Source organism: Scyliorhinus canicula, chromosome 1 (assembly GCF_902713615.1).
Source record: "Scyliorhinus canicula chromosome 1, sScyCan1.1, whole genome shotgun sequence".
Lineage (NCBI taxonomy): Eukaryota > Metazoa > Chordata > Chondrichthyes > Carcharhiniformes > Scyliorhinidae > Scyliorhinus > Scyliorhinus canicula.
Window position 1 is genome coordinate 2,163,453 of NC_052146.1, and position 27,746 is coordinate 2,191,198.

General features: G+C 54.9%; 1 protein-coding gene across 1 annotated transcript; it reads right to left on the reverse strand.

The window, feature by feature from the left end:
- Nucleotides 1-1,052: 1,052 nt before the first annotated feature.
- LOC119977145 (calcium-binding acidic-repeat protein-like) lies at nucleotides 1,053-27,361 on the reverse strand. Its single transcript, XM_038817785.1, has 3 exons — nucleotides 27,230-27,361; nucleotides 15,980-17,617; nucleotides 1,053-1,172 (listed from the first exon to the last, which is right to left on the reverse strand). The coding sequence occupies exons 1-3, from the start codon at nucleotides 27,359-27,361 to the stop codon at nucleotides 1,053-1,055; spliced, it is 1,890 nt and encodes a 629-aa protein (XP_038673713.1).
- Between the last annotated feature and the right edge of the window lie 385 nt (nucleotides 27,362-27,746).

Consider the following 27,746-nt stretch of genomic DNA (forward strand, 5'->3'; position numbering starts at 1 on the left):
GCCGGGCGAATCACGACACGCCGCCCTGGCATCCCCCGCGTGCACCAGGACTTTACGGTGGAGCTGGCGAGGAGGTGGGCTGCCATCAACCGGGTGAAGAAGACACTGTACATTAGCAAGGTGCAGTGCGGCATTGTATATCCAGCGAAGCTGAGGGTGACTTACAAGTTCAAGGACTTTTATTTTGGGACGGCGGAAGCAGCGGAGGAGTTTGCGAAGGCAGAAGGACTGTGGCAGAACTGAGAAATGGTCATGTACCGATGTAGCCTCATGCCTGTATTTTTTCTTTTTGTTTTTGTTTCGCTGCGTGCTGGTGGAGCTATCGGAGCCAACGTTGTATATATTTGGACAAGGGAAGAAATGGGACTTTCAGTCGTAATGAGGGTTCTTTGGGGTGTGGGTGTGTATGCGGGGTTTGTGTGCTAAAGGGGATTTCTGGGTTTTCCTGGGGCCGTGCAAGGGGGAAAGAGACCCGGGCGGGGGCCTCCACGCTGGCCGGTTTAAGCCGGCTAGTGAATGGGGGGGAGGTGGGGGGAGGGGCTGCGGCCATCTGAGCCTGGCAGAACAGGGTCCGAGGGGTCTAGCCGGGGTGGAAAGTTGGGGGGAAGGAACCGAGGTTAAGGGGGAGGATTTTTACAAGAGGAAGTGGAGGGGAGGAGTTGGGGGAGGGGGGGGGGGTGGGGGTTTACAACTCTTGGGTGTCTTTTACGGTACTCTTTTGGAGGTTGAATGGCATTGAGTATGGTCGGGTGGGGGGAGACTCTATAGGTTAATGGTGACCATGGGCGATTCCGGACTCCTTTCTCTCTTTCGCCTTTGCTTTTTTCCCACCGTGGGAGGGTTTGTTTTAGTCGATGCAGATATTGACAGGTGGGCCGTTGTTTGGGGTGGTGGGAGGATGGGATCGTTGTTGATGTTAAGGGTATTGACTTTGTAACTGTTACCGTTTACTGCTTGTTGGTCGGGCGTACATTTTGAAGGAAAATGTGAAAATGGAGAATAAAAACATTTTAAATAAAGAAGGGCTGCGGCAGAGGAGGAATCAAGGGGAATTAGACAGTCTCAGAGGTGGTTTGTTTGTGGAAGTTGTGAACAGTTTGGTTCAGCCGACATAAGGACACAACATCCTGGGGACTACCATTGACCAGAAACTGAACTGGGCTAGTTAGATACTGTGGCAACACGAGCAAGTCAGAAGCTGGGGATCCTGCGGTAAGTGACCCGTCTCCTGACTCCCCAAAGCCTGTCCACCATCTACAAAGCATGAGTCAGGAGTGTAATGGAATACTCTCCACCAACCTGGATGAGTGCAGCTCCAACAACACTCAATAGATTCAACATCATCCAGGATAAAACAGCCACTTGATTGTCATCCCTTCAACAAACATTGAAACCCTGCACCACGGATGAACCATGTGTCCCATCTACAAGATGCACTACAGGAACTCAACAAGGTCCCTTAGACCCAGGCATTGTCAAACTCGGGGACGTGACCCGCAGGCAGGTGTCAGGAGGGTCACTGAGCTGCCCGTCACGGCGCTCCCAAACGTGTAAATCTGCGCTCAACAGCCGCAGCAGCCGACTGCTAATAATGCCGGCTGCTAATAACGCCGGCTGCTAATAACGCCGGCTGCTAATAACGCTGGCTGCTAATAACGCCGGCTGCTAATAACGCCGACTGCTAATAACGCCGGCTGCTAATAACGCCGGCTGCTAATAACGCCGACTGCTAATAACGCCGGCTGCTAATAACGCCGGCTGCTAATAACGCCGACTGCTAATAACGCCGGCTGCTAATAACGCTGGCTGCTAATAACGCCGGCTGCTAATAACGCCGGCTGCTAATAACGCCGGCTGCTAATAACGCCGGCTGCTAATAACGCCGGCTGCTAATAACGGCGGCTGCTAATAACGGCGGCTGTTAATAACGGCGGCTGCTAATAACGCCGGCTGCTAATAACGGCGGCTGCTAATAACGCCGGCTGCTAATAACGGCGGCTGCTAATAACGCCGGCTGCCGGCTGCTAATAACGCCGGCTGCCGGCTGCTAATACCGGCGGCTGCTAATAACGCCGGCTGCTAATAACGCCAGCTGCTAATAACGCCGGCTGCTAATAACGCCAGCTGCTAATAACGCCGGCTGTTAATAACGCTGGCTGCTAATAACGCCGGCTGTTAATAACGCCGGCTGCTAATAACGCCGGCTGCTAATAACGCCGGCTGCCGGCTGCTAATAACGGCGGCTGCTAATAACGGCGGCTGCTAATAACGCCGGCTGCTAATAACGCCGGCTGCTAATAACGCCGGCTGTTAATAACGCCGGCTGCTAATAACGCCGGCTGTTAATAACGCCGGCTGCTAATAACGCCGGCTGTTAATAACGCCAGCTGCTAATAACGCCGGCTGTTAATAACGCCGGCTGCTAATAACGCCGGCTGCTAATAACGCCGGCTGCCGGCTGCTAATAACGGCGGCTGCTAATAACGCCGGCTGTTAATAACGGCGGCTGCTAATAACGCCGGCTGCTAATAACGCCGGCTGCCGGCTGCTAATAACGCCGGCTGCTAATAACGCCGGCTGCTAATAACGCCGGCTGCCGGCTGCTAATAACGGCGGCTGCTAATAACGCCGGCTGCTAATAACGCCGGCTGCCGGCTGCTAATAACGCCGGCTGCTAATAACGCCGGCTGCCGGCTGCTAATAACGCCGGCTGCTAATAACGCCGGCTGCTAATAACGCCGGCTGCTAATAACGCCGGCTGCCGGCTGCTAATAACGCCGGCTGCTAATAACGGCGGCTGCTAATAACGGCGGCTGCTAATAACGCCGGCTGCTAATAACGCCGGCTGCTAATAACGCTGGCTGCTAATAACGGCGGCTGCTAATAACGCCGGCTGCTAATAACGGCGGCTGCTAATAACGCCGGCTGCCGGCTGCTAATAACGGCGGCTGCTAATAACGGCAGCTGCTAATAACGCCGGCTGCTAATAACGCCAGCTGCTAATAACGCCGGCTGCCGGCTGCTAATAACGCCGGCTGCTAATAACGCCGGCTGCTAATAACGCCAGCTGCTAATAACGCCGGCTGTTAATAACGGTGGCTGCTAATAACGCCGGCTGCTAATAACGCCGGCTGCTAATAACGCCGGCTGCTAATAACGCCGGCTGTTAATAACGGCGGCTGCTAATAACGCCGGCTGCTAATAACGCCGGCTGCTAATAACGCCGGCTGCTAATAACGCCGGCTGCTAATAACGCCGGCTGCTAATAACGCCGGCTGCTAATAACGCCGGCTGCTAATAACGCCGGCAGCTAATAACGCCGGCTGCCGGCTGCTAATAACGCCGGCTGCTAATAACGCCGGCTGTTAATAACGCCGGCTGCTAATAACGCCGGCTGTTAATAACGGCGGCTGTTAATAACGGCGGCTGCTAATAACGCCGGCTGCTAATAACGGCGGCTGCTAATAACGCCGGCTGTTAATAACGGCGGCTGCTAATAACGCCGGCTGCTAATAACGCCGGCTGCTAATAACGCCGGCTGTTAATAACGCCGGCTGCTAATAACGCCGGCTGCTAATAACGCCGGCTGTTAATAACGGCGGCTGCTAATAACGCCGGCTGCTAATAACGCCGGCTGCCGGCTGCTAATAACGGCGGCTGCTAATAACGCCGGCTGCTAATAACGGCGGCTGCTAATAACGCCGGCTGCTAATAACGGCGGCTGCTAATAACAGCGGCTGCTAATAACGGCGGCTGCTAATAACGCCGGCTGCTAATAACGCCGGCTGCTAATAACGCCGGCTGCCGGCTGCTAATAACGCCGGCTGCTAATAACGGCGGCTGTTAATAACGGCGGCTGCTAATAACGGCGGCTGCTAATAACGCCAGCTGCTAATAACGGCGGCTGTTAATAACGGCGGCTGCTAATAACGGCGGCTGCTAATAACGCCGGCTGCTAATAACGCCGGCTGCTAATAACGGCGGCTGCTAATAACGGCGGCTGCTAATAACGCCGGCTGCTAATAACGCCGGCTGCCGGCTGCTAATAACGGCGGCTGCTAATAACGGCGGCTGCTAATAACGCCGGCTGCTAATAACGCCGGCTGCTAATAACGCCGGCTGCCGGCTGCTAATAACGCCGGCTGCTAATAACGCCGGCTGCTAATAACGCCGGCTGCTAATAACGCCGGCTGCTAATAACGGCGGCTGCTAATAACGGCGGCTGCTAATAACGCCGGCTGCTAATAACGGCGGCTGCTAATAACGCCCGCTGCTAATAACGCCGGCTGCTAATAACGCCGGCTGCTAATAACGCCGGCTGCTAATAACGCCGGCTGCTAATAACGCCGGCTGCCGGCTGCTAATAACGCCGGCTGCTAATAACGCCGGCTGCTAATAACGCCGGCTGCTAATAACGCCGGCTGCTAATAACGCCGGCTGCTAATAACGCCGGCTGCCGGCTGCTAATAACGCCGGCTGCCGGCTGCTAATAACGCCGGCTGCCGGCTGCTAATAACGCCGGCTGCCGGCTGCTAATAACGGCGGCTGCTAATAACGGCGGCTGCTAATAACGGCAGCTGCCGGCTGCTAATAACGGCGGCTGCTAATAACGGCGGCTGTTAATAACGCCGGCTGCTAATAACGGCGGCTGCTAATAACGCCGGCTGCTAATAACGCCGGCTGCTAATAACGCCGGCTGCTAATAACGGTGGCTGCTAATAACGCCGGCTGCTAATAACGCCGGCTGCTAATAACGGCGGCTGCCGGCTGCTAATAACGCCGGCTGCCGGCTGCTAATAACGGCGGCTGCTAATAACATCGGCTGCTAATAACGCCGGCTGCCGGCTGCTAATAACGTCGGCTGCTAATAACGCCGGCTGCTAATAACGCCGGCTGCCGGCTGCTAATAACGCCGGCTGCTAATAACGGCGGCTGCTAATAACGCCGGCTGCTAATAACGCCGGCTGCTAATAACGCCGGCTGTTAATAACGCCGGCTGCCGGCTGCTAATAACGCCAGCTGCTAATAACGCCGGCTGTTAATAACGCTGGCTGCTAATAACGCCGGCTGTTAATAACGCCGGCTGCTAATAACGCCGGCTGCTAATAACGCCGGCTGCCGGCTGCTAATAACGCCGGCTGCTAATAACGCCGGCTGCTAATAACGCCGGCTGTTAATAACGCCGGCTGCTAATAACGCCGGCTGTTAATAACGCCAGCTGCTAATAACGCCGGCTGTTAATAACGGCGGCTGCTAATAACGGCGGCTGCTAATAACGCCGGCTGCTAATAACGCCGGCTGCTAATAACGGCGGCTGCTAATAACGCCGGCTGCTAATAACGCCGGCTGCCGGCTGCTAATAACGGCGGCTGCTAATAACGGCGGCTGCTAATAACGCCGGCTGTTAATAACGGCGGCTGCTAATAACGCCGGCTGCTAATAACGCCGGCTGCCGGCTGCTAATAACGCCGGCTGCTAATAACGCCGGCTGCTAATAACGGCGGCTGCTAATAACGCCGGCTGCTAATAACGGCGGCTGCTAATAACGCCGGCTGCTAATAACGGCGGCTGCTAATAACGCCGGCTGCCGGCTGCTAATAACGGCGGCTGCTAATAACGCCGGCTGCTAATAACGCCGGCTGCTAATAACGCCGGCTGCTAATAACGCCGGCTGCTAATAACGCCAGCTGCCAGCCTCACGGTAGCATGGTGGTTAGCATCAATGCTTCACAGCTCCAGTGGTCCCAGGTTCGATTCCCGGCTGGGTCACTGTCTGTGTGGAGTCTGCACGTCCTCCCCGTGTGTGCGTGGGTTTCCTCCGGGTGCTCCGGTTTCCTCCCACAGTCCAAAGATGTGCGGGTTAGGTGGATTGGCCATGCTAAATTGCCCATAGTGTAAGGTTAATGGGGGGATTGGTGGGTTACGGGTATACGGGTTACGTGGGTTTAAGTAGGGTGATCATTGCTCGGCACAACATCGAGGGCCGAAGGGCCTGTTCTGTGCTGTACTGTTCTATGTTCTATGTTCTAATAACGCCGGCTGTTAATAACGGCGGCTGTTAATAACGCCGGCTGCTAATAACGCCGGCAGCTAATAACGCCGGCTGGCGGCTGCTAATAACGGCGGCTGCCAATAACGCCGGCTGCTAATAACGCCGGCTGCTAATAACGGCGGCTGCCGGCTGCTAATAACGCCGGCTGCTAATAACGCCGGCTGTTAATAACGCCGGCTGCTAATAACGCCGGCTGTTAATAACGCCAGCTGCTAATAACGGCGGCTGCTAATAACGCCGGCTGTTAATAACGGCGGCTGCTAATAACGCCGGCTGCTAATAACGCCGGCTGCTAATAACGGCGGCTGCTAATAACGCCGGCTGTTAATAACGGCGGCTGCTAATAACGCCGGCTGCTAATAACGGCGGCTGCTAATAACGCCGGCTGCTAATAACGCCGGCTGTTAATAACGGCGGCTGCTAATAACGGCGGCTGCTAATAACGCCGGCTGCTAATAACGCCGGCTGCTAATAACGCCGGCTGCCGGCTGCTAATAACGCCGGCTGCTAGTAACGGCGGCTGTTAATAACGGCGGCTGCTAATAACGCCGGCTGCTAATAACGCCGGCTGCCGGCTGCTAATAACGGCGGCTGCTAATAACGCCGGCTGCTAATAACGGCGGCTGCTAATAACGCCGGCTGCTAATAACGGCGGCTGCTAATAACAGCGGCTGCTAATAACGGCGGCTGCTAATAACGCCGGCTGCTAATAACGCCGGCTGCTAATAACGCCGGCTGCCGGCTGCTAATAACGCCGGCTGCTAATAACGGCGGCTGTTAATAACGGCGGCTGCTAATAACGGCGGCTGCTAATAACGCCAGCTGCTAATAACGGCGGCTGTTAATAACGGCGGCTGCTAATAACGGCGGCTGCTAATAACGCCGGCTGCTAATAACGCCGGCTGCTAATAACGGCGGCTGCTAATAACGGCGGCTGCTAATAACGCCGGCTGCTAATAACGCCGGCTGCCGGCTGCTAATAACGGCGGCTGCTAATAACGGCGGCTGCTAATAACGCCGGCTGCTAATAACGCCGGCTGCTAATAACGCCGGCTGCCGGCTGCTAATAACGCCGGCTGCTAATAACGCCGGCTGCTAATAACGCTGGCTGCTAATAACGCCGGCTGCTAATAACGGCGGCTGCTAATAACGGCGGCTGCTAATAACGCCGGCTGCTAATAACGGCGGCTGCTAATAACGGCGGCTGCTAATAACGCCGGCTGCTAATAACGGCGGCTGCTAATAACGCCCGCTGCTAATAACGCCGGCTGCTAATAACGCCGGCTGCTAATAACGCCGGCTGCTAATAACGCCGGCTGCTAATAACGCCGGCTGCCGGCTGCTAATAACGCCGGCTGCTAATAACGCCGGCTGCTAATAACGCCGGCTGCTAATAACGCCGGCTGCTAATAACGCCGGCTGCTAATAACGCCGGCTGCTAATAACGCCGGCTGCCGGCTGCTAATAACGGCGGCTGCTAATAACGGCGGCTGCTAATAACGGCAGCTGCCGGCTGCTAATAACGGCGGCTGCTAATAACGGCGGCTGTTAATAACGCCGGCTGCTAATAACGGCGGCTGCTAATAACGCCGGCTGCTAATAACGCCGGCTGCTAATAACGCCGGCTGCTAATAACGGTGGCTGCTAATAACGCCGGCTGCTAATAACGCCGGCTGCTAATAACGGCGGCTGCCGGCTGCTAATAACGCCGGCTGCCGGCTGCTAATAACGGCGGCTGCTAATAACGCCGGCTGCCGGCTGCTAATAACGTCGGCTGCTAATAACGCCGGCTGCTAATAACGCCGGCTGCCGGCTGCTAATAACGCCGGCTGCTAATAACGGCGGCTGCTAATAACGCCGGCTGCTAATAACGCCGGCTGCTAATAACGCCGGCTGTTAATAACGCCGGCTGCCGGCTGCTAATAACGCCAGCTGCTAATAACGCCGGCTGTTAATAACGCTGGCTGCTAATAACGCCGGCTGTTAATAACGCCGGCTGCTAATAACGCCGGCTGCTAATAACGCCGGCTGCCGGCTGCTAATAACGCCGGCTGCTAATAACGCCGGCTGCTAATAACGCCGGCTGCTAATAACGCCGGCTGCTAATAACGCCGGCTGTTAATAACGCCGGCTGCTAATAACGCCGGCTGTTAATAACGCCGGCTGCTAATAACGCCGGCTGTTAATAACGCCAGCTGCTAATAACGCCGGCTGTTAATAACGGCGGCTGCTAATAACGGCGGCTGCTAATAACGCCGGCTGCTAATAACGCCGGCTGCTAATAACGCCGGCTGCTAATAACGCCGGCTGCCGGCTGCTAATAACGGCGGCTGCTAATAACGGCGGCTGCTAATAACGCCGGCTGTTAATAACGGCGGCTGCTAATAACGCCGGCTGCTAATAACGCCGGCTGCCGGCTGCTAATAACGCCGGCTGCTAATAACGCCGGCTGCTAATAACGCCGGCTGCCGGCTGCTAATAACGCCGGCTGCTAATAACGCCGGCTGCTAATAACGGCGGCTGCTAATAACGCCGGCTGCTAATAACGGCGGCTGCTAATAACGCCGGCTGCTAATAACGGCGGCTGCTAATAACGCCGGCTGCCGGCTGCTAATAACGGCGGCTGCTAATAACGGCGGCTGCTAATAACGCCGGCTGCTAATAACGCCGGCTGCTAATAACGCCGGCTGCTAATAACGCCAGCTGCCAGCCTCACGGTAGCATGGTGGTTAGCATCAATGCTTCACAGCTCCAGTGGTCCCAGGTTCGATTCCCGGCTGGGTCACTGTCTGTGTGGAGTCTGCACGTCCTCCCCGTGTGTGCGTGGGTTTCCTCCGGGTGCTCCGGTTTCCTCCCACAGTCCAAAGATGTGCGGGTTAGGTGGATTGGCCATGCTAAATTGCCCATAGTGTAAGGTTAATGGGGGGATTGGTGGGTTACGGGTATACGGGTTACGTGGGTTTAAGTAGGGTGATCATTGCTCGGCACAACATCGAGGGCCGAAGGGCCTGTTCTGTGCTGTACTGTTCTATGTTCTATGTTCTAATAACGCCGGCTGCTAATAACGCCGGCTGCTAATAACGCCGGCTGTTAATAACGCCGGCTGCTAATAACGCCGGCTGTTAATAACGCCGGCTGCTAATAACGCCGGCTGCTAATAACGCCGGCTGCCGGCTGCTAATAACGGCGGCTGCCAATAACGCCGGCTGCTAATAACGCCGGCTGCTAATAACGCCGGCTGTTAATAACGCCGGCTGCTAATAACGCCGGCTGTTAATAACGCCGGCTGCTAATAACGCCGGCTGCTAATAACGGCGGCTGCTAATAACGCCGGCTGTTAATAACGGCGGCTGCTAATAACGCCGGCTGCTAATAACGGCGGCTGCTAATAACGCCGGCTGCTAATAACGCCGGCTGTTAATAACGGCGGCTGCTAATAACGGCGGCTGCTAATAACGCCGGCTGCTAATAACGCCGGCTGCTAATAACGGCGGCTGCCGGCTGCTAATAACGCCGGCTGCTAATAACGGCGGCTGCTAATAACGCCGGCTGCTAATAACGCCGGCTGCTAATAACGCCGGCTGCTAATAACGCCGGCTGCCGGCTGCTAATAACGCCGGCTGCTAATAACGCCGGCTGCTAATAACGCCGGCTGCTAATAACGCCGGCTGCTAATAACGCCGGCTGCTAATAACAGCGGCTGCTAATAACGGCGGCTGCTAATAACGCCGGCTGCTAATAACGCCGGCTGCCGGCTGCTAATAACGCCGGCTGCTAATAACGCCGGCTGCTAATAACGGCGGCTGCTAATAACGGCGGCTGCTAATAACGCCGGCTGCTAATAACGCCGGTTGCTAATAACGCCGGCTGTTAATAACGGCGGCTGCTAATAACGGCGGCTGCTAATAACGCCGGCTGCTAATAACGGCGGCTGCTAATAACGGCGGCTGTTAATAACGGCGGCTGCTAATAACGCCGGCTGCTAATAACGCCGGCTGCTAATAACGCCGGCTGCTAATAACGCCGTCTGCTAATAACGTCGGCTGCCGGCTGCTAATAACGGCGGCTGCTAATAACGCCGGCTGCTAATAACGCCGGCTGCCGGCTGCTAATAACGCCGGCTGCTAATAACGCCGGCTGCTAATAACGCCGGCTGCTAATAACGCCGGCTGCTAATAACGCCGGCTGCTAATAACAGCGGCTGCTAATAACGGCGGCTGCTAATAACAGCGGCTGCTAATAACGCCGGCTGCTAATAACAGCGGCTGCTAATAACGGCGGCTGCTAATAACGCCGGCTGCTAATAATGCCGGCTGCTAATAACGCCGGCTGCCGGCTGCTAATAACGCCGGCTGCTAATAACGCCGGCTGCTAATAACGCCGGCTGCTAATAACGCCGGCTGCTAATAACGGCGGCTGCCGGCTGCTAATAACGGCGGCTGCTAATAACGCCGGCTGCTAATAACGGCGGCTGCTAATAACGGCGGCTGCTAATAACGGCGGTTGCTAATAACGGCGGCTGCTAATAACGGCGGCTGCTAATAACGCCGGCTGCTAATAACGGCGGCTGCCGGCTGCTAATAACGGCGGCTGTTAATAACGCCGGCTGCTAATAACGGCGGCTGCTAATAACGGCGGCTGCTAATAACGGCGGTTGCTAATAACGCCGGCTGCTAATAACGCCGGCTGCTAATAACGCCGGCTGCTAATAACGGTGGCTGCTAATAACGCCGGCTGCTAATAACGCCGGCTGCTAATAACGGCGGCTGCCGGCTGCTAATAACGGCGGCTGCCGGCTGCTAATAACGCCGGCTGCTAATAACGCCGGCTGCTAATAACGGTGGCTGCTAATAACGCCGGCTGCTAATAACGCCGGCTGCTAATAACGCCGGCTGCCGGCTGCTAATAACGTCAGCTGCTAATAACGCCGGCTGCTAATAACGCCAGCTGCTAATAACGGCGGCTGCCGGCTGCTAATAACGCCGGCTGCCGGCTGCTAATAACGCCGGCTGCTAATAACGCCGGCTGCTAATAACGCCGGCTGCCGGCTGCTAATAACGGCGGCTGTTAATAACGGCGGCTGCTAATAACGGTGGCTGCTAATAACGCCGGCTGCTAATAACGGCGGCTGCTAATAACGCCGGCTGCTAATAACGCCGGCTGTTAATAACGGCGGCTGCTAATAACGCCGACTGCTAATAACGCCGGCTGTTAATAACGCCGGCTGCAAATAACGCCGGCTGCAAGCGGTCTTCAAAATTGCCGCGAACATGTAAACAAAACGCGGCCGTACTGTGCATGTGCGCCAGATCGTCGGCGCGCATGCGCAAAACTATGCGGCTGTGTTTTTTTTAAACGGTCGCAACTTTTTATTTTGCAAGCTCGGGGGTTTTATTCATTTATTTTATTAATTTAATTTTTTTAAATTTATTTTATTCATTTTTGTTTTTTACAACTTCGGGGGGGGGGGGGTGTTTATTTGATAACATTTTCCAGGAAAGAAATGCAGAACTTTGGACAGATGGAGACTCCATACTTTCCGACACCGGAAGCTTCACCTTCATCCAACAGGTGCCATTGGAGGAGCGAGTACGAGGGCCAAAGGGACCAGCGCCGGCCCTAGGGTTGCTGGCGCCCCGGGCAAGCTGAACTTCGACGCCCTTGGGGGGGGGGGGGCGAGGGGCGGGGGGGCGGGGCCGGGGGGGGGCCGAGGGGCGGGGGGGCCCGAGGGGCGGGCGGGCGGGGCCGAGGGGCGGGGGGCCGAGGGGCGGGGGCGGACCCGAGGGGGGGCGGGGCCGAGGGGGGGGCGGGGGGGCGGACCCGAGGGGGGGGCGAGGGGGCGGACCCGAGGGGGGGGTGGACCCGAGGGGGGGGGCGGTGGGGGGGCGGACCCGAGGGGGGGGCGGACCCGAGGGGGTGGCGGGGGGGGCGGACCCGAGGGGGGGGCGGGGGAGGGCGGACCCGAGGGGGGGGCGGGGGAGGGCGGACCCGAGGGGGGGGGCGGGGGAGGGCGGACCCGAGGGGGGGCGGGGGAGGGCGGACCCGAGGGGGGGGCGGGGGGGAGCGGACCGAGCGGGGCGGACCGGGGGGGGGGGCGGACCCAGCGGGGGCGCCTTGGGGGAGGGCGGCCACCGCGCATGCGCTGGTTGGCACCGGCCCAACTGCGCATGCGCGGGACCCGAGTCTCTGGCGCCCCCCGGCACATGGCGCCCCGGGCAACTGCCCGAGTTGCCGGTGCCTTGAGCCGGCCCTGAAAGGGACCCAAAGCCATTTCCTACATTTGTGTCAGCAGCAAACAAGGTAGGAGAAAATGGTGGGTCGCGCAGGTCGGCCGGTGTGGGTCCCGAAGGTCGGCCGCTCAGGTCGGCCGGCGTGGGTCGCGAAAGTCGGCCGCGAAGTTCGGCCGGCGTGGGTCGCTCAGGTCGGCCAGCGTGGGTCGTGAAGGTCGGCCAGCTTGGGTCCCGAAGGTCGGCCGCGAAGGTCGGCCGGCGTGGGTCGCTCAGGTCGGCAGGTGTGGGTCGTGAAGGTCGGCCAGTTGGTAAAAATGGGTCCCCGGAAAAAAAGTTTGAAGAACACTGTCTTAGGCAGCACCTTCCAAACCCACGACCACTACCATAGAACATAGAACATAGAACATAGAACATAGAACGATACAGCGCAGTACAGGCCCTTCGGCCCTCGATGTTGCACCGACATGGGAAGTCAAAAACTAAAGGCCATCTAACCTACACTATGCCCTTATCATCCATACACTTATCCAATAAACTTTTAAATGCCCTCAATGTTGGCGAGTTCACTACTGTTGCAGGTAGGGCATTCCACGGCCTCACCACTCTTTGCGTAAAAAACCCACCTCTGACCTCTGTCCTATATCTATTACCCCTCAATTTAAGGCTATGTCCCCTCGTGCTAGCCACCTCCATCCGCGGGAGAAGGCTCTCGCTGTCCACCCTATCTAACCCTCTGATCATTTTGTATGCCTCTATTAAGTCACCTCTTAACCTTCTTCTCTCTAACGAAAACAACCTCAAGTCCATCAGCCTTTCCTCATAAGATTTTTCCTCCATACCATGCAACATCCTGGTAAATCTCCTCTGCACCCGTTCCAAAGTTTCCACGTCCTTCCTATAATGAGGCGACCAGAACTGTACGCAATACTCCAAATGCGGCCGTACCAGAGTTTTGTACAGCTGCAACATGACCTCATGGCTCCGGAACTCAATCCCTCTACCAATAAAGGCCAACACACCATAGGCCTTCTTCACAACCCTATCAACCTGGGTGGCAACTTTCAGGGATCTATGTACATGGACACCGAGATCCCTCTGCTCATCCACACTGCTAAGACTTTTACCATTAGGCAAATATTCCGCATTCCTGTTATTCTTTCCAAAGTGAATCACCTCACGCTTCTCCACATTAAACTCCATTTGCCATCTCTCAGCCAGCTCTGCAGCTTATCTATGTCCCTCTGTAACCTGCAATATCCTTCCACACTGTCTACAACTCCACCGACTTTAGTGTCGTCTGCAAATTTACTCACCCAACCTTCTGTTCCCTCCTCTAGGTCATTTATAAAAATGACAAACAGCAACGGCCCCAGAACAGATCCTTGTGGTACGCCACTCGTAACTGAACTCCATTCTGAACATTTACCATCAACCACCACTCTCTGTCTTCTTCCAACTAGCCAATTTCTGATCCACATCTCTAAATCACCCTCAATCCCCAGCCTCCGTATTTTCTGCAATAGCCGACCATGGGGAACCTTATCAAACGCTTTACTGAAATCCATATACACCACATCAACTGCTCTACCCTCGTCTACCTGTTCAGTCACCTTCTCAAAGAACTCGATAAGGTTTGTGAGGCATGACCTAGAAGGATAAGAGCAGCTGATGCAAGGGAAGGTTACTGTTGTGTATTTCATTACAGCTATACATGGGTGTCCATCATGTAATTGTTCCAATACTTTTTGTTGCAAGTTTGGAGGAACTTTTACCCTCATCCCTCACACCAGGGATCCGCCTTGTACCCAGGTTTTCTGGAAATATACAGCTTTAATTGAGCTCCCTTTTAACACCAATTACAGAACCTTTCCCATCACGGGACATTTCTGGTCTGTCGTTGGACTTGAGCTGCAGTCACTGGGATGTGTTCTCTCTGCTCACAGTAGAAGATATTTTCATTACTGGGTGTCATTTGACCAGCTGGCAATCAGCATCGGCCTGGCTGAATGTGTAGATAGAATCAAAGACCATCTTTGGAGTCTAATTGCTGCCAATGAAGGAATATCTTTGTGTGGCTCACAAATAGCTGCAGGGGCCTGTGATGACATCACTTAGATATTGGATTGGATTTGTTTATTGTCCCGTGTACCGAGGTACAGTGAAAAGTATTTTTCTGCGAGCAGCTCAACAGATCATCAAGTACATGAAAAGAAAAGGAAATAAAAGAAAATACATAATAGGGCAACACAAGGTACACAATGTAACTACATAAGCACTGGCATCGAATGAAGCATACAGGGGTGTAGTGTTAATGAGGTCAGTCCATAAGAGGGTCATTTAGGAGTCTGGTGACAGTGGGGTAGAAGCTGTTTTTCAGTTTGTTTGTGCGTGTTCTCAGACTTCTGTATCTCCTGCCCGATGGAAGAAGTTGGAAGAGTGAGTAAGCCGGGTGGGTGGGGTCTTTGATTATGCTGCCCGCTTTCCCCAGGCAGCGGGAGGTGTAGATGGAGTCCATGGATGGGAGGCAGGTTCGTGTGATGGACTGGGCTGATTGGGTTGGTGTTTGAAATAAGGCCGTATTGGGCTGATGTTTAAAGCAAATCACACCTATCTTTCTTTGAGGGCAGCACTGTGGTGCAGTGGTTAGCACTGCTGCCTCACGGTGCCAAGGACCAGGGTTCGATCCTAGCCCCGGGTCACTGTCCGTGTGGAGTTCTCCCCGTGTCTGCATGAGTCTCACCCCCACAACCCAAAAAGATGTGCAGGTTAGGTGGGTTGACCGCGCTAAATTGCCCCTTAATGGGAAAAAAGAATTGGATACTCTAAATTTATTTTTAAAAATAGCAGCAAATAGGGTCAAAGAGGGAAAAGAATTGTAAAAAGGCAACACTAATAATAATAATCTTTTTATTATTGTCACAAGTAGGCTTTGTTAACACTGCAATGAAGTTACTGTGAAAATCCCCTAGTCGCCACATTCCGGCGCCTGTTCGGGTACACAGAGGGAGAATTCAGAATGTCCAATTCACCGAACATTGACTCTTTACTTAACTACGTAACATTCGGCACACAGTAAATCAATTGGCACGGTGGCATAGTGGTTCGCACTGCTGCCTCACGCGCTGAGGTCCCGGGTTAGAACCCGGCCCCAGATCACTGTCCGTGTGGAGTTTGCACATTCTCCCCGTGTCTGCGTGGGTTTCGCCCCCACAACCCAAAAATGTGCAGGGTAGGTGGATTGGCCACGCTAAATTGTCCCGTAATTGAAATTTTTTAATATAAAAAGACTTCCAGAAGTCCGCCAGCTTTGTGCACGACCAGACCATTTGTTCATGATGAGCCGAGCTTCCCAAACACCAATCACATCTATCATCCACCCCTTCAAAATATCCACTCATTCTAGCCTTTGTAAGGGGAGCCCGGAACACCACTTTCAGCTGGACGAGACTCTGCCTCGCACAGGATCAGGATCACCCTCCTTAATGCCTCACTCTAAAACCCCTCCTCCAAGATCGGTCCCAGCTCCTCTGCCCATTTTGCCTTCATACCCTCACCAGAGCCCATCTCCTCCCCCACCATCCATTGGCATATACCCAGTGTGCTGGCCAGCCGTGAACCAGAGCAGGGTAAGGTTGTCTGGACCAGGGTGGAAGCTTCACGGAAAGGCTGAAAAGTACTTTCTGACCCAGCTACTCACCTGGAAATACCTCAACCCATCAACATCTGTCAGCTCATCAACATCTGTCAGCTCATCTGCATCTGTCAGCCCATCAACATCTGTCAGCTCATCAACATCTGTCAGCTCATCAACATCTGCCGTCCCATCAGCATCTGTCAGCTCATCAACATCTGTCAGCCCATCAACATCTGTCAGCCCATCAACATCTGTCAGCCCATCAGCATCTGTCAGCTCATCAACATCTGTCAGCCCATCAACATCTGTCAGCCCATCAACATCTGTCAGCCCATCAACATCTGTCAGCTCGTCAACATCTGTCAGCCCATCAACATCTGTCAGCCCATCAACATCTGTCAGCTCATCAACATATGTCAGCCCATCAACATCTGTCAGCTCATCAACATCTGTCAGCCCATCAACATCTGTCAGCCCATCAACATCTGTCAGCTCATCAACATCTGTCAGCCCATCAACATCTGTCAGCCCATCAACATCTGTCAGCCCATCAACATCTGTCAGCTCATCAACATCTGTCAGCCCATCAACATCTGTCAGCCCATCAACATCTGTCAGCTCATCAACATCTGTCAGCCCATCAACATCTGTCAGCCCATCAACATCGGTCAGCTCATCCGCATCGGTCAGCCCATCAACATCTGTCAGCTCATCAACACCTGTCAGCCCATCAACATCTGTCAGCTCATCAACATCTGTCAGCCCATCAACATCTGTCAGCTCATCAACATCTGTCAGCCCATCAACATCTGTCAGCTCATCCGCATCGGTCAGCCCATCAACATCTGTCAGCTCATCAACATCTGTCAGCCCATCAACATCTGTCAGCTCATCAACATCTGTCAGCTCATCAACATCTGTCAACCCATCAGCATCTGTCAGATCATCAACATCCCTCAGCTCATCAACATCTGTCAGTCCATCAACATCTGTCAGCTCATCAACATCTGTCAACCCATCAGCATCTGTCAGCTCATCAACATCTCTCAGCTCATCAACATCTGTCAGCTCATCAACATCTGTCAACCCATCAGCATCTGTCAGCCCATCAACATCTGTCAGCTCATCAACATCTGTCAGCTCATCAACATCTGTCAGCTCATCAGCATCTGTCAGCTCATCAACATCTGTCAGCCCATCAGCATCTGTCAGCTCATCAACATCTGTCAGCTCATCAACATCTGTCAGCCCATCAACATCTGTCAGCCCATCAACATCTGTCAGCCCATCAACATCTGTCAGCCCATCAACATCTGTCAGCTCATCAACATCTGTCAGCTCATCAACATCTGTCAGCTCATCAACATCTGTCAGCCCATCAACATCTGTCAGCCCATCAGCATCTGTCAGCTCATCAGCATCTGTCAGCTCATCAACATCTGTCAGCTCATCAACATCTGTCAGCCCATCAACATCTGTCAGCTCATCAACATCTGTCAGCTCATCAACATCTGTCAGCCCATCAGCATCTGTCAGCCCATCAACATCTGTCAGCTCATCAACATCTGTCAGCTCATCAGCATCTGTCAGCTCATCAACATCTGTCAGCTCATCAACATCTGTCAGCCCATCAGCATCTGTCAGTTCCCCGAGGCAGTGAACCAAACTTCTAAAAAGAATTATTCCACTTTCTCCAAACCTCTAAAATTTCTAAAATGAGGTTAGAGAAACTCGGTCTGTCCTCACTGGAGCGATGGAGGTTGAGAGGCGACCTGATAGAGTGGCATGGACAGAGTGGATAGTCAGATGCTCTTTCCTAGTGATGTACCATCAATTGGACGCGAGACATGATGAAGGTCCAAACTTAGGCTTTAATCAGCTAGATCTTAGCCCGGTGGTCGACCACAGTGAAAGGCCGACTGCCGGGAACTCTGGGTACTTATACCCCACCTCGAAGGTGGGGTCTACTTGCCTCTCGACCAATTGGTGAGCAGTCACATGACTAGTCCCAGCCAATCAGCCGAGAGGCACAAGACCAGCCAGAGCCAATGGGAAACCAGTGCTCTGCTTCAATGGCAGTGCTCCTATTCATACCACCACACCTAGTGCGAGGGGACATAGGTTTAAAGTGCCTGGGGAAAAGTTTAGAACAGATGTGCGAGACAAGTTTTTTACATAGAGGGTGGTAAATATATGGACCGCGCTGCCTGGGGAGGCGGTGGGCGCATGGACGAGAGCGGCATTTAAGGGGCATCTGGACAAATATATGAATAGGGTGGGAATGGAACGATACGGACTCCGTTACTGCAGATGGTTTTAGTTTAGGCAGGGACCATGACCGGGACAGGATTGGAGGGCCGAAGAGCCTGTTCCTGTGCTGTATTGTTCTTTAACCACTGTGCTACTGCACTCTGGAGCCGTGGGTGCAGTGTACATTAGCAAGAAGAGAGGAGGACGGGACACTTCACCTTCCCTCCAGGTGCCCTGTCCACTCAAGGAGCCAGGGAGGTGCCTTCAGGCACCAACAGGGAGAAGAGCATCCTGGGGAATTTATCCCAGGACACTCCAAGCCTGTCCACCCCTCCTCTGTCAGTGACTGCACCGTCTGCAGCAGAACAGAGGGAGGAGGCACCTGTGCAAGAGACCCTCAGCAGGCCGGGACCCTCTATACCTCGGGCCATCAGAGAGTGTCCGTCATAGACATCAAAGTCAACAGGATACAGCAGTGAGCAGATAGCCTTGACCTCTGCTGTGGATGCCAGGGCTGCATGTAGACATTGTGATAGGAGAAGAAAGATAAAGAGGTTTGGAAACACACAGGTGTCACAGATGTACAATTGTGCACACTTTTGTTCACTTGCACATTTTGCAAGTTTCCTGGATTCCATCTTTCTGCTATTTGATTCAATGAGGGTCTGGAATGTGGGTCCCCACCTAAGTTCCAGACTGAACTCCGAGATTCACTTCTCTCACATTATCCACATAGAACCATCGGGACACCTAATTTCAAAGGGGGCAACAATTCAAACTGTGTTAGGATGCTGATTGGTTTGCAAGTAAACCCTGATTAGAACATAGAACAGTCCAGCACAGTACAGGCCCTTCGGCCCACGATGTTGTGCCGATCATTTATCCTAATCTAAGATCAACCTAACCTACACCCCTTCAATTTACTGCTGTCCATGTGCCTGTCTATGAGTCGCTTAAATGTCCCTAATGGACTCTGACTCCATCCGAGGGAGAGGAGAGAGCAGAGAGAGAGGGAGAGGTTGGTGGGGGAGCTGGTGAGGGTGGACAGGAGATACGCGGAGGCTCCGGAGGAGGGATTGCTGGGGGAGCGGTGTAATCTTCAGGCTGAGTTCGATTTACTGACCACCAGTAAGGCAGAAGCTCGGTGGAGGAAGGCACAGGGAGCGGTGTATGAATATGGGGAGAAGGCGAGTAGGATGCTGGCGCATCAGCTCCGTAAGCGGGATGCGGCCAGGGAGATTGGTAGAGTTAAGGATAGGGGAGGGAATGTGGTGCGAAGGTGGGTAGACATCAATGGGGTCTTCAGGGACTTTTACAGGGAATTGTATCGGTCTGAACCCCCAGCGGAGGTGGGGGGGGGGGGGGGGGGGGGAGGGGGGGAGAACGGGGCGCTTCTGGGACCGGCAGAGATTCCCAAAGGTGGAGGAGGGGCAGGTGGAGGGACTGGGGCGCAGATTGAGCTGGAGGAGCTGGTCACTGGGATAGGGAGCATGCAGTCGGGGAAGGGGCCGGGGCCGGATGGTCACTGGGATAGGCAGCATGCAGTCGGGGAAGGGGCCGGGGCCGGATGGTCACTGGGATAGGCAGCATGCAGTCGGGGAAGGGGCCGGGGCCGGATGGTCACTGGGATAGGGAGCATGCAGTCGGGGAAGGGGCCGGATGGTCACTGGGATAGGGAGCATGCAGTCAGGGAAGGGGCCGGGGCCGGATGGTCACTGGGATAGGGAGCATGCAGTCGGGGAAGGGGCCGGATGGTCACTGGGATAGGGAGCATGCAGTCAGGGAAGGGGCCGGGGCCGGATGGTCACTGGGATAGGGAGCATGCAGTCGGGGACGGGGCTGGATGGTCACTGGGATAGGGAGCATGCAGTCGGGGAAGGGGCCGGGGCCGGATGGTCACTGGGATAGGGAGCATGCAGTCGGGGAAGGGGCCGGGGCCGGATGGTCACTGGGATAGGGAGCATGCAGTCGGGGAAGGGGCCGGGGCCGGATGGTCACTGGGATAGGGAGCATGCAGTCGGGGAAGGGGTCGGGGCCGGATGGTCACTGGGATAGGGAGCATGCAGTCGGGGAAGGGGCCGGGGCCGGATGGTCACTGGGATAGGGAGCATGCAGTCGGGGAAGGGGCCGGATGGCCGGATGGTCACTGGGATAGGGAGCATGCAGTCGGGGAAGAGGCCGGGGCCGGATGGTCACTGGGATAGGGAGCATGCAGTCGGGGAAGGCCCCGGGGCCGGATGGTCACTGGGATAGGGAGCATGCAGTCGGGGAAGGGGCCGGAGCCGGATGGTCACTGGGATAGGGAGCATGCAGTCGGGGAAGGGGCCGGGGCCGGATGGTCACTGGGATAGGGAGCATGCAGTCGGGGAAGGGGCCGGGGCCGGATGGTCACTGGGATAGGGAGCATGCAGTCGGGGAAGGGGCCGGGGCCGGATGGTCAATGGGATAGGGAGCATGCAGTCGGGGAAGGGGCCGGGGCCGGATGGTCACTGGGATAGGGAGCATGCAGTCGGGGAAGGGGCCGGGGCCGGATGGTCACTGGGATAGGGAGCATGCAGTCGGGGAAGGGGCCGGATGGCCGGATGGTCAAGGGGATAGGGAGCATGCAGTCGGGGAAGGGGCCGGGGCCGGATGGTCACGGGATAGGGAGCATGCAGTCGGGGAAGGGGCCGGGGCCGGATGGTCACTGGGATAGGGCAGCATGCAGTCGGGGAAGGGGCCGGGGCCGGATGGTCACTGGGATAGGGAGCATGCAGTCGGGGAAGGGGCCGGGCCGGATGGTCACTGGGATAGGCAGCATGCCATGTCGGGGAAGGGGCCGGGGCCGGATGGTCACTGGGATAGGGAGCATGCAGTCGGGGAAGGGGGCCGGATGGTCACTGGGATAGGGAGCATGCAGTCGGGGAAGGGGCCGGGGCCGGATGGTCACTGGGATAGGCAGCATGCAGTCGGGGAAGGGGCCGGGGCCGGATGGTCAATGGGATAGGGAGCATGCAGTCGGGGAAGGGGCCGGGGCCGGATGGTCACTGGGATAGGCAGCATGCAGTCGGGGAAGGGGCCGGGGCCGGATGGTCACTGGGATAGGGAGCATGCAGTCGGGGAAGGGGCCGGGGCCGGATGGTCACTGGGATAGGGAGCATGCAGTCGGGGAAGGGGCCGGATGGCCGGATGGTCACTGGGATAGGGAGCATGCAGCGGGGAAGGGGCCGGGGCCGGATGGTCACTGGGATAGGGAGCATGCAGTCGGGGAAGGGGCCGGATGGCCGGATGGTCACTGGGATAGGCAGCATGCAGTCGGGGAAGTGGCCGGGGCCGGATGGTCACTGGGATACGGAGCATGCAGTCGGGGAAGGGGCCGGGGCCGGATGGTCACTGGGATAGGCAGCATGCAGTCGGGGAAGGGGCCGGGGCCGGATGGTCAAGGGGATAGGGAGCATGCAGTCGGGGAAGGCGCCGGGGCCGGATGGTCACTGGGATACGGAGCATGCAGTCGGGGAAGGAGCCGGATGGCCGGATGGTCACTGGGATAGGGAGCATGCAGTCGGGGAAGGGGCCGGGGCCGGGGGCCGGATGGTCACTGGGATAGGCAGCATGCAGTCGGGGAAGGGGCCGGGGCCGGATGGTCACTGGGATAGGCAGCATGCAGTCGGGGAAGGGGCCGGGGCCGGATGGTCACTGGGAGAGGGAGCATGCAGTCGGGGAAGGGGACGGATGGTCACTGGGATAGGGAGCATGCAGTCGGGGAAGGGGCCGGGGCCGGATGGTCACTGGGATAGGGAGCATGCAGTCGGGGAAGGGGCCGGATGGCCGGATGGTCACTGGGATAGGGAGCATGCAGTCGGGGAAGGGGCCGGATGGCCGGATGGTCACTTGGATAGGGAGCATGCAGTCGGGGAAGGGGCCGGGGCCGGATGGTCACTGGGATAGGCAGCATGCAGTCGGGGAAGGGGCCGGATGGCCGGATGGTCACTGGGATAGGGAGCATGCAGTCGGGGAAGAGCCGGGGCCGGATGGTCAGAGGGATAGGGAGCATGCAGTCGGGGAAGGGGCCGGATGGCCGGATGGTCACTGGGATAGGCAGCATGCAGTCGGGGAAGGCCCCGGGGCCGGATGGTCAGAGGGATAGGGAGCATGCAGTCGGGGAAGGGGCCGGGGCCGGATGGTCACTGGGATAGGGAGCATGCAGTCGGGGAAGGGGCCGGATGGTCACTGGGATAGGGAGCATGCAGTCGGGGAAGGGGCCGGGGCCGGATGGTCACTGGGATAGGGCAGCATGCAGTCGGGGAAGGGGCCGGATGGCCGGATGGTCACTGGGATAGGCAGCATGCAGTCGGGGAAGGGGCCGGGGCCGGATGGTCACTGGGATAGGGAGCATGCAGTCGGGGAAGGGGCCGGGGCCGGATGGTCACTGGGATAGGGAGCATGCAGTCGGGGAAGGGGCCGGGGCCGGATGGTCACTGGGATAGGGAGCATGCAGTCGGGGAAGGGGCCTGGGGCCGGATGGTCACTGGGATAGGGAGCATGCAGTCGGGGAAGGGGCCGGGGCGGATGGTCACTGGGATAGGGAGCATGCAGTCGGGGAAGGGGCCGGATGGTCACTGGGATAGGGAGCATGCAGTCGGGGAAGGGGCCGGATGGTCACTGGGATAGGGAGCATGCAGTCGGGGAAGGGGCCGGATGGTCACTGGGATAGGCAGCATGCAGTCGGGGAAGGGGCCGGGGCCGGATGGCCAGATGGTCACTGGGATAGGGAGCATGCAGTCGGGGAAGGGGCCGGATGCTCCTTGCGCCACCGCGTATGCGCGGTGCGGTCGAACGATGTGCGCACCTGCGCAGTTCGGTCGTTGGCCTCGCCGTCCCCTTGGTCGTGGCGCGCATGCGCAGGAGCCCGGGAAAAGCACGCAAAATGGCCCTGGAGCTGTTTTACGTCCTCCGCATCGTGGGGGCCTTGCCGCGCCGTCTCTGCCGCCTTGTTATGGGAGTACCGGTTATTAGCGTGCTCGTGTAGGACGCAGGTCTCGATTTAGATTGTAAGGGTGAGCTGCTTAACTTTAAGGAGCTGCTGGCGAAGGGGATCGGAGTGGACCCTGAAAACGATCTGGTCGCAGATCATGGAGTCAGAAGTGGATTCGTAGTTGCAGGACTGCGCCAGGATACGGAGATGGGTTAAGAAGGACTGAAAAGGTTCATCCTTACCCTGAAGCCTCTGCTGGAACACATAGCGTTCAAAGCTCTCCTTGCCTTCGATGTTACAGTGGGTGTCGAACTTCAGCAGGGCTGTTTTAAACTTTGTCTTGTCCTTGCCTTCAGCAAAGGTGAGGGAGTTGAAGATGTGGATAGCGTGGCCCCCGGCTGTAGAGAGGAAGAGAGCAATCTTCCTGGCATCCGATGCAGCTTCGAGGTCGGTGGCTTCAAGATGCAGCTGAAACTTTTCTTGAAAATCTTCCAGTTGGCACCGAGGTTGCCGGCGACGCGGAGCTGCGGGGGAGGGCGGACGCTGTCCATGTTACCAGATGGCTGATCGCTGGCCAAAGGCAGATTATCTCAAGGTAGGTCCGTCAAACTCGAACATGACGTGTTGGGTATGCTGGGCCTGCGAGGACTGCGTTTACTGCAGCAGTGAGAGAGACAGGCTTCCAACACTTGAAGAAATGCAACTCGATTTTATTGAACTCTTAACTATCATACATACTTTAACTGGGCTAAATCGCTGGCTTTGAAAGCAGACCAAGGCAGGCCAGCAGCACGGTTCGATTCCCGTAACAGCCTCCATGAACAGGCGCCGGAATGTGGCGACTAGGGGCTTTTCACAGTAACTTAATTTGAAGCCTACTCGTGACAATAAGCGATTTTCATTTCATTTCATTTCAACTGTGGGTTGACACTATGCTGCGTTGACTGGAGACCTGAGGCTAGCCTGACCAGACAATCTCACTACCACATGGTGGATGTTCTAGTTGTTTCTCACGGGCTCTGACTGTCTCAGAGGCTGGATCCCCAGAGAGCGGGAAAACTAGTGCCTTCTGGCTTTATAGTGGCCGTGTCCTGTCTGGTGATTGGTTGCTGTGTTCTGTGTGTTCATTGGTCATCCTGTGTGTCAATCACTGCCTGTCTGTGCACCATCATATACCTGGATGTATATTATGACACACATCTCCAAAATTCTGTCGTGGTCCACCCACGTCGACGCTACCACCAAGAAAACACAACAGCGTCTATACTTCCTCAGGAAACTAAGGAAATTCGGCATGTCCACATTAACCCTTACCAACTTTTACAGATGCACCATAGAAAGCATCCTATCGGGCTGCATCACAGCCTGGTATGGCAATTGCTCGGTCCAGGACCGCAAGAAACTTCAGAGAGTCGTGAATACCGCCCAGTCCATCACACAAACCTGCCTCCCATCCATTGACTCCATTTACACCTCCCATCCGGCTTACTCACTCTTCCAAGTTCTTCCATCGGGCAGGAGGTACAGAAGTCTGAGAACACGCACAAACAGACTCAAAAACAGCTTCTTCCCCGCTGTTACCAGACTCCTAAATGACACTCTTATGGACTGACCTCATTAACACTACACCCTGTATGCTTCATCCGATGCCGGTGCTTATGTAGTTACATTGTGTACCTTGTGTTGCCCTATTATGTATTTTCTTTTATTCCCTTTTCTTCCCGTGTACTTAATGACCTGTTGAGCTGCTCGCAGAAAAATACTTTTCACTGTACCTCGGTACACGTGGCAATAAACAAATCCAAACCATCCAATCATCGGCAAACTTACTAACCCACCCTTCCACTTCCTCATCCAAGTCATTTATAAAAAACACAAAGAGCAGAGGTCCCAGAACAAATCCCTGCGGGACACCACTAGTCATCGACCTCCAGGCGGAATACTTTCCATCCACTACCACTCGCTGTCTTCTTTCAGCCAGCCAATTCTGTATCCAGACAGCCAAATTTCCCTGTATCCCATGTCCCCTAACTTTCTGATTAGTCAAGGATTAGCCACAGAGAATGCACCAGGGAGCTGTTGTCGTCGTGTTTTTGTTTAATTGAAATAAGGTGGAATGCCTGAACATGTTCCGTCTACCTGCAGGTGGAAGGTCCCTCCCAGCAAGTACTTTCTCTAAAATGCCAGGTAATGTAGAGGAGTGACAAATGTCTGCTCATGATCCAGTGATGACTGCTGCTGATACAAACAGGGACAGGCATATATGAACAAAGAACAGCATAGCACAGGAACAGACCTTTCAGCACTCCAGCCTGCGCTTAGCATGGTGCCTGTCTAAACTAAAACCTTCTACAATTCTGTGTTCCGTATCCCTCTATTCCCATCCTATTAATGTATTCGTCAGGATGCCTCTTAAACATCACAATTGTATCTGCTTCCACCATCTCTCCAGGTAGCGAGTTCCAGGCACTCACCACCCTCTGTGTAAAAAAACTTGTCTCGCACATCTCCTCTAAACAGGCAGCGCGGTAGCATAGTGGTTAGCACAATTGCTTCACAGCTCCAGAGTCCCAGGTTCAATTTCTGGCTTGGGTCACTGTCTGTGCGGAGTCTGCACATTCTCCGTGTGTGTATGTGGGTTTCCTCCGGGTGCTCCGGTTTCCTCCCACAGTCCAAAGATGTCAGGTTAGGTGGATTGGCTATGCCAAATTGCCCTTCGTGTCCAAAATTACCCTTAGTGTTGGGTGGGGTTACTGGGGATAGGGTGGGGATGTGGGCTTAGGTAGGGTGCTCTTTCCAAGAGCCGGTGCAGATTCGATGGGCTGAATGGCCTCCTTCTGTACTGTAAATTCTATGGTAATCTATGATAAACTGTCCCCCCGTGCACCTTAGCCTGTCTAATTGACTTTTCGACCCTGTGAAAAAGCATCTGATTATCCACCCTGTCCATGCCCTTTAACCTCTGTCGTTCCAGTGAAAACAATCCAAGTTTCTCCAACCTCCCGCCATAGCTAATACCCTCCAGCCCAGGCAAGATTCTGGTCAATCTCTTCTGTACCCTCTCCAAAGCGACGAGAATTGTATGCAATATTCCAAATGAGGCCCAAGGTTCTATACAGCTGCAACATGACTTATCAATTTTTATACTCAATGCCCCGGCCAATGAAGTCAAACATGTCATATGCCTCCTTGACTACTGGAGGAAACCCAAGGGAGAACGTGCAAACTCTACACAGTTACCCAGCTGGAATTGAACCCAGGTTCCTGGAGCTGTGAAGCAGCAGTGCTAACCACTGTGCAAACCTGCCACCCAACCGATATATATCCTGTTGTATCCTCTAACAATCCTCATCACTATCCGCAACTCCGCCAATCATCGTGTCGTCTGCAAACCAGGCCAGCTACAATTTCCTCCAAATCATTTTATTTATTTCCAATTAAGGGGCAACTTATCATGGCCAATCCACCTACCCTGCACATCTTTGGGTTGTGGGGGCGAGGCCCAAAGGCATGGAGAGAATTTGCAAACTCCATATGGACAGTGACCTGGGGCCAGGAACCAACGCAGGTCCTCGGCACCGTGAGGCAGCAGTGATAACCACTGCACCACCAGGCCACCCCTCCAAATCATTTATGTAGACTACAAACAACGGAGGCCCCAGCAGATCCCTGTGGAACACTAGTCACAGCCCTCCCTTCAGAAACACACCCTCCCACTGCTACCTTCTGTCTTCTATGACCAAGCCAGTTCTGCATCTATCCTGCCAGCTCACTTCTGACCCCATGCAATTTCACCTTTTGTACTAGTCTGCCACAATGCACCTTATCAAGGGCTTTACGGAAGTCTTTGGACATATGGCTGGCAAACCTCAAATATCCAAGGATACTACTTGTAGTATTTGCAATCAGGATTAATACAAATAGAAAATGCTTATTGTTATGTGTCACTTTGTACAGCAAATGTATCTTTATTCAATTATGTTGAGGTGTTGTTTATATCCTTGTCCCAGCTGTTCAAAAAAAACCTCAGGTTGTGGGGATTGACAATGTACCAAGTGCTGGTGAAGAAAATGGCAAAACACTTAATGAGTAGATAATATAATTTTTACAAATCGGTGTTTGATATGGTAGCTGTTCGTAAACTGGAGTCCATGAAATAATGTGATTGAGGACCAGTTGCTGCAGATTAAGCAGACGCTGTCATTTGCTATCTTAATTTCTTGAATCGCTACTAAAATCATGGTTCCAGTTCTTGGTGGTGTCCTGATGGTAAAGCATGCCAGCAATATTCCAGTGTAGACAGATTAGTAAACAGCAGAGGAGGAGCAATAGGCCTGAAACATAGCAGCTGTGCAGCGAGTAGGCAGGTAGTGGAGAAGTATGCCCAAAATATCCTGACAACATCCCCAACAGGCGCCACTGAGCTTAATCCCACCCCAGGAAGAGGAGGAAGATGTGGTGCTGTATTAAACAGATATATTGTTGAACCTGTTGGGTTAACTTTCTGCTGAGGGGGAGGGAGGATTAATGTTTTCACATCGCCAATCACATCAATGTTGACCAATCGGAAAGTCCTGAAAGTCTGTTTGTCGAGACACTACTGAACTTTACATTGGAACAGCAGAG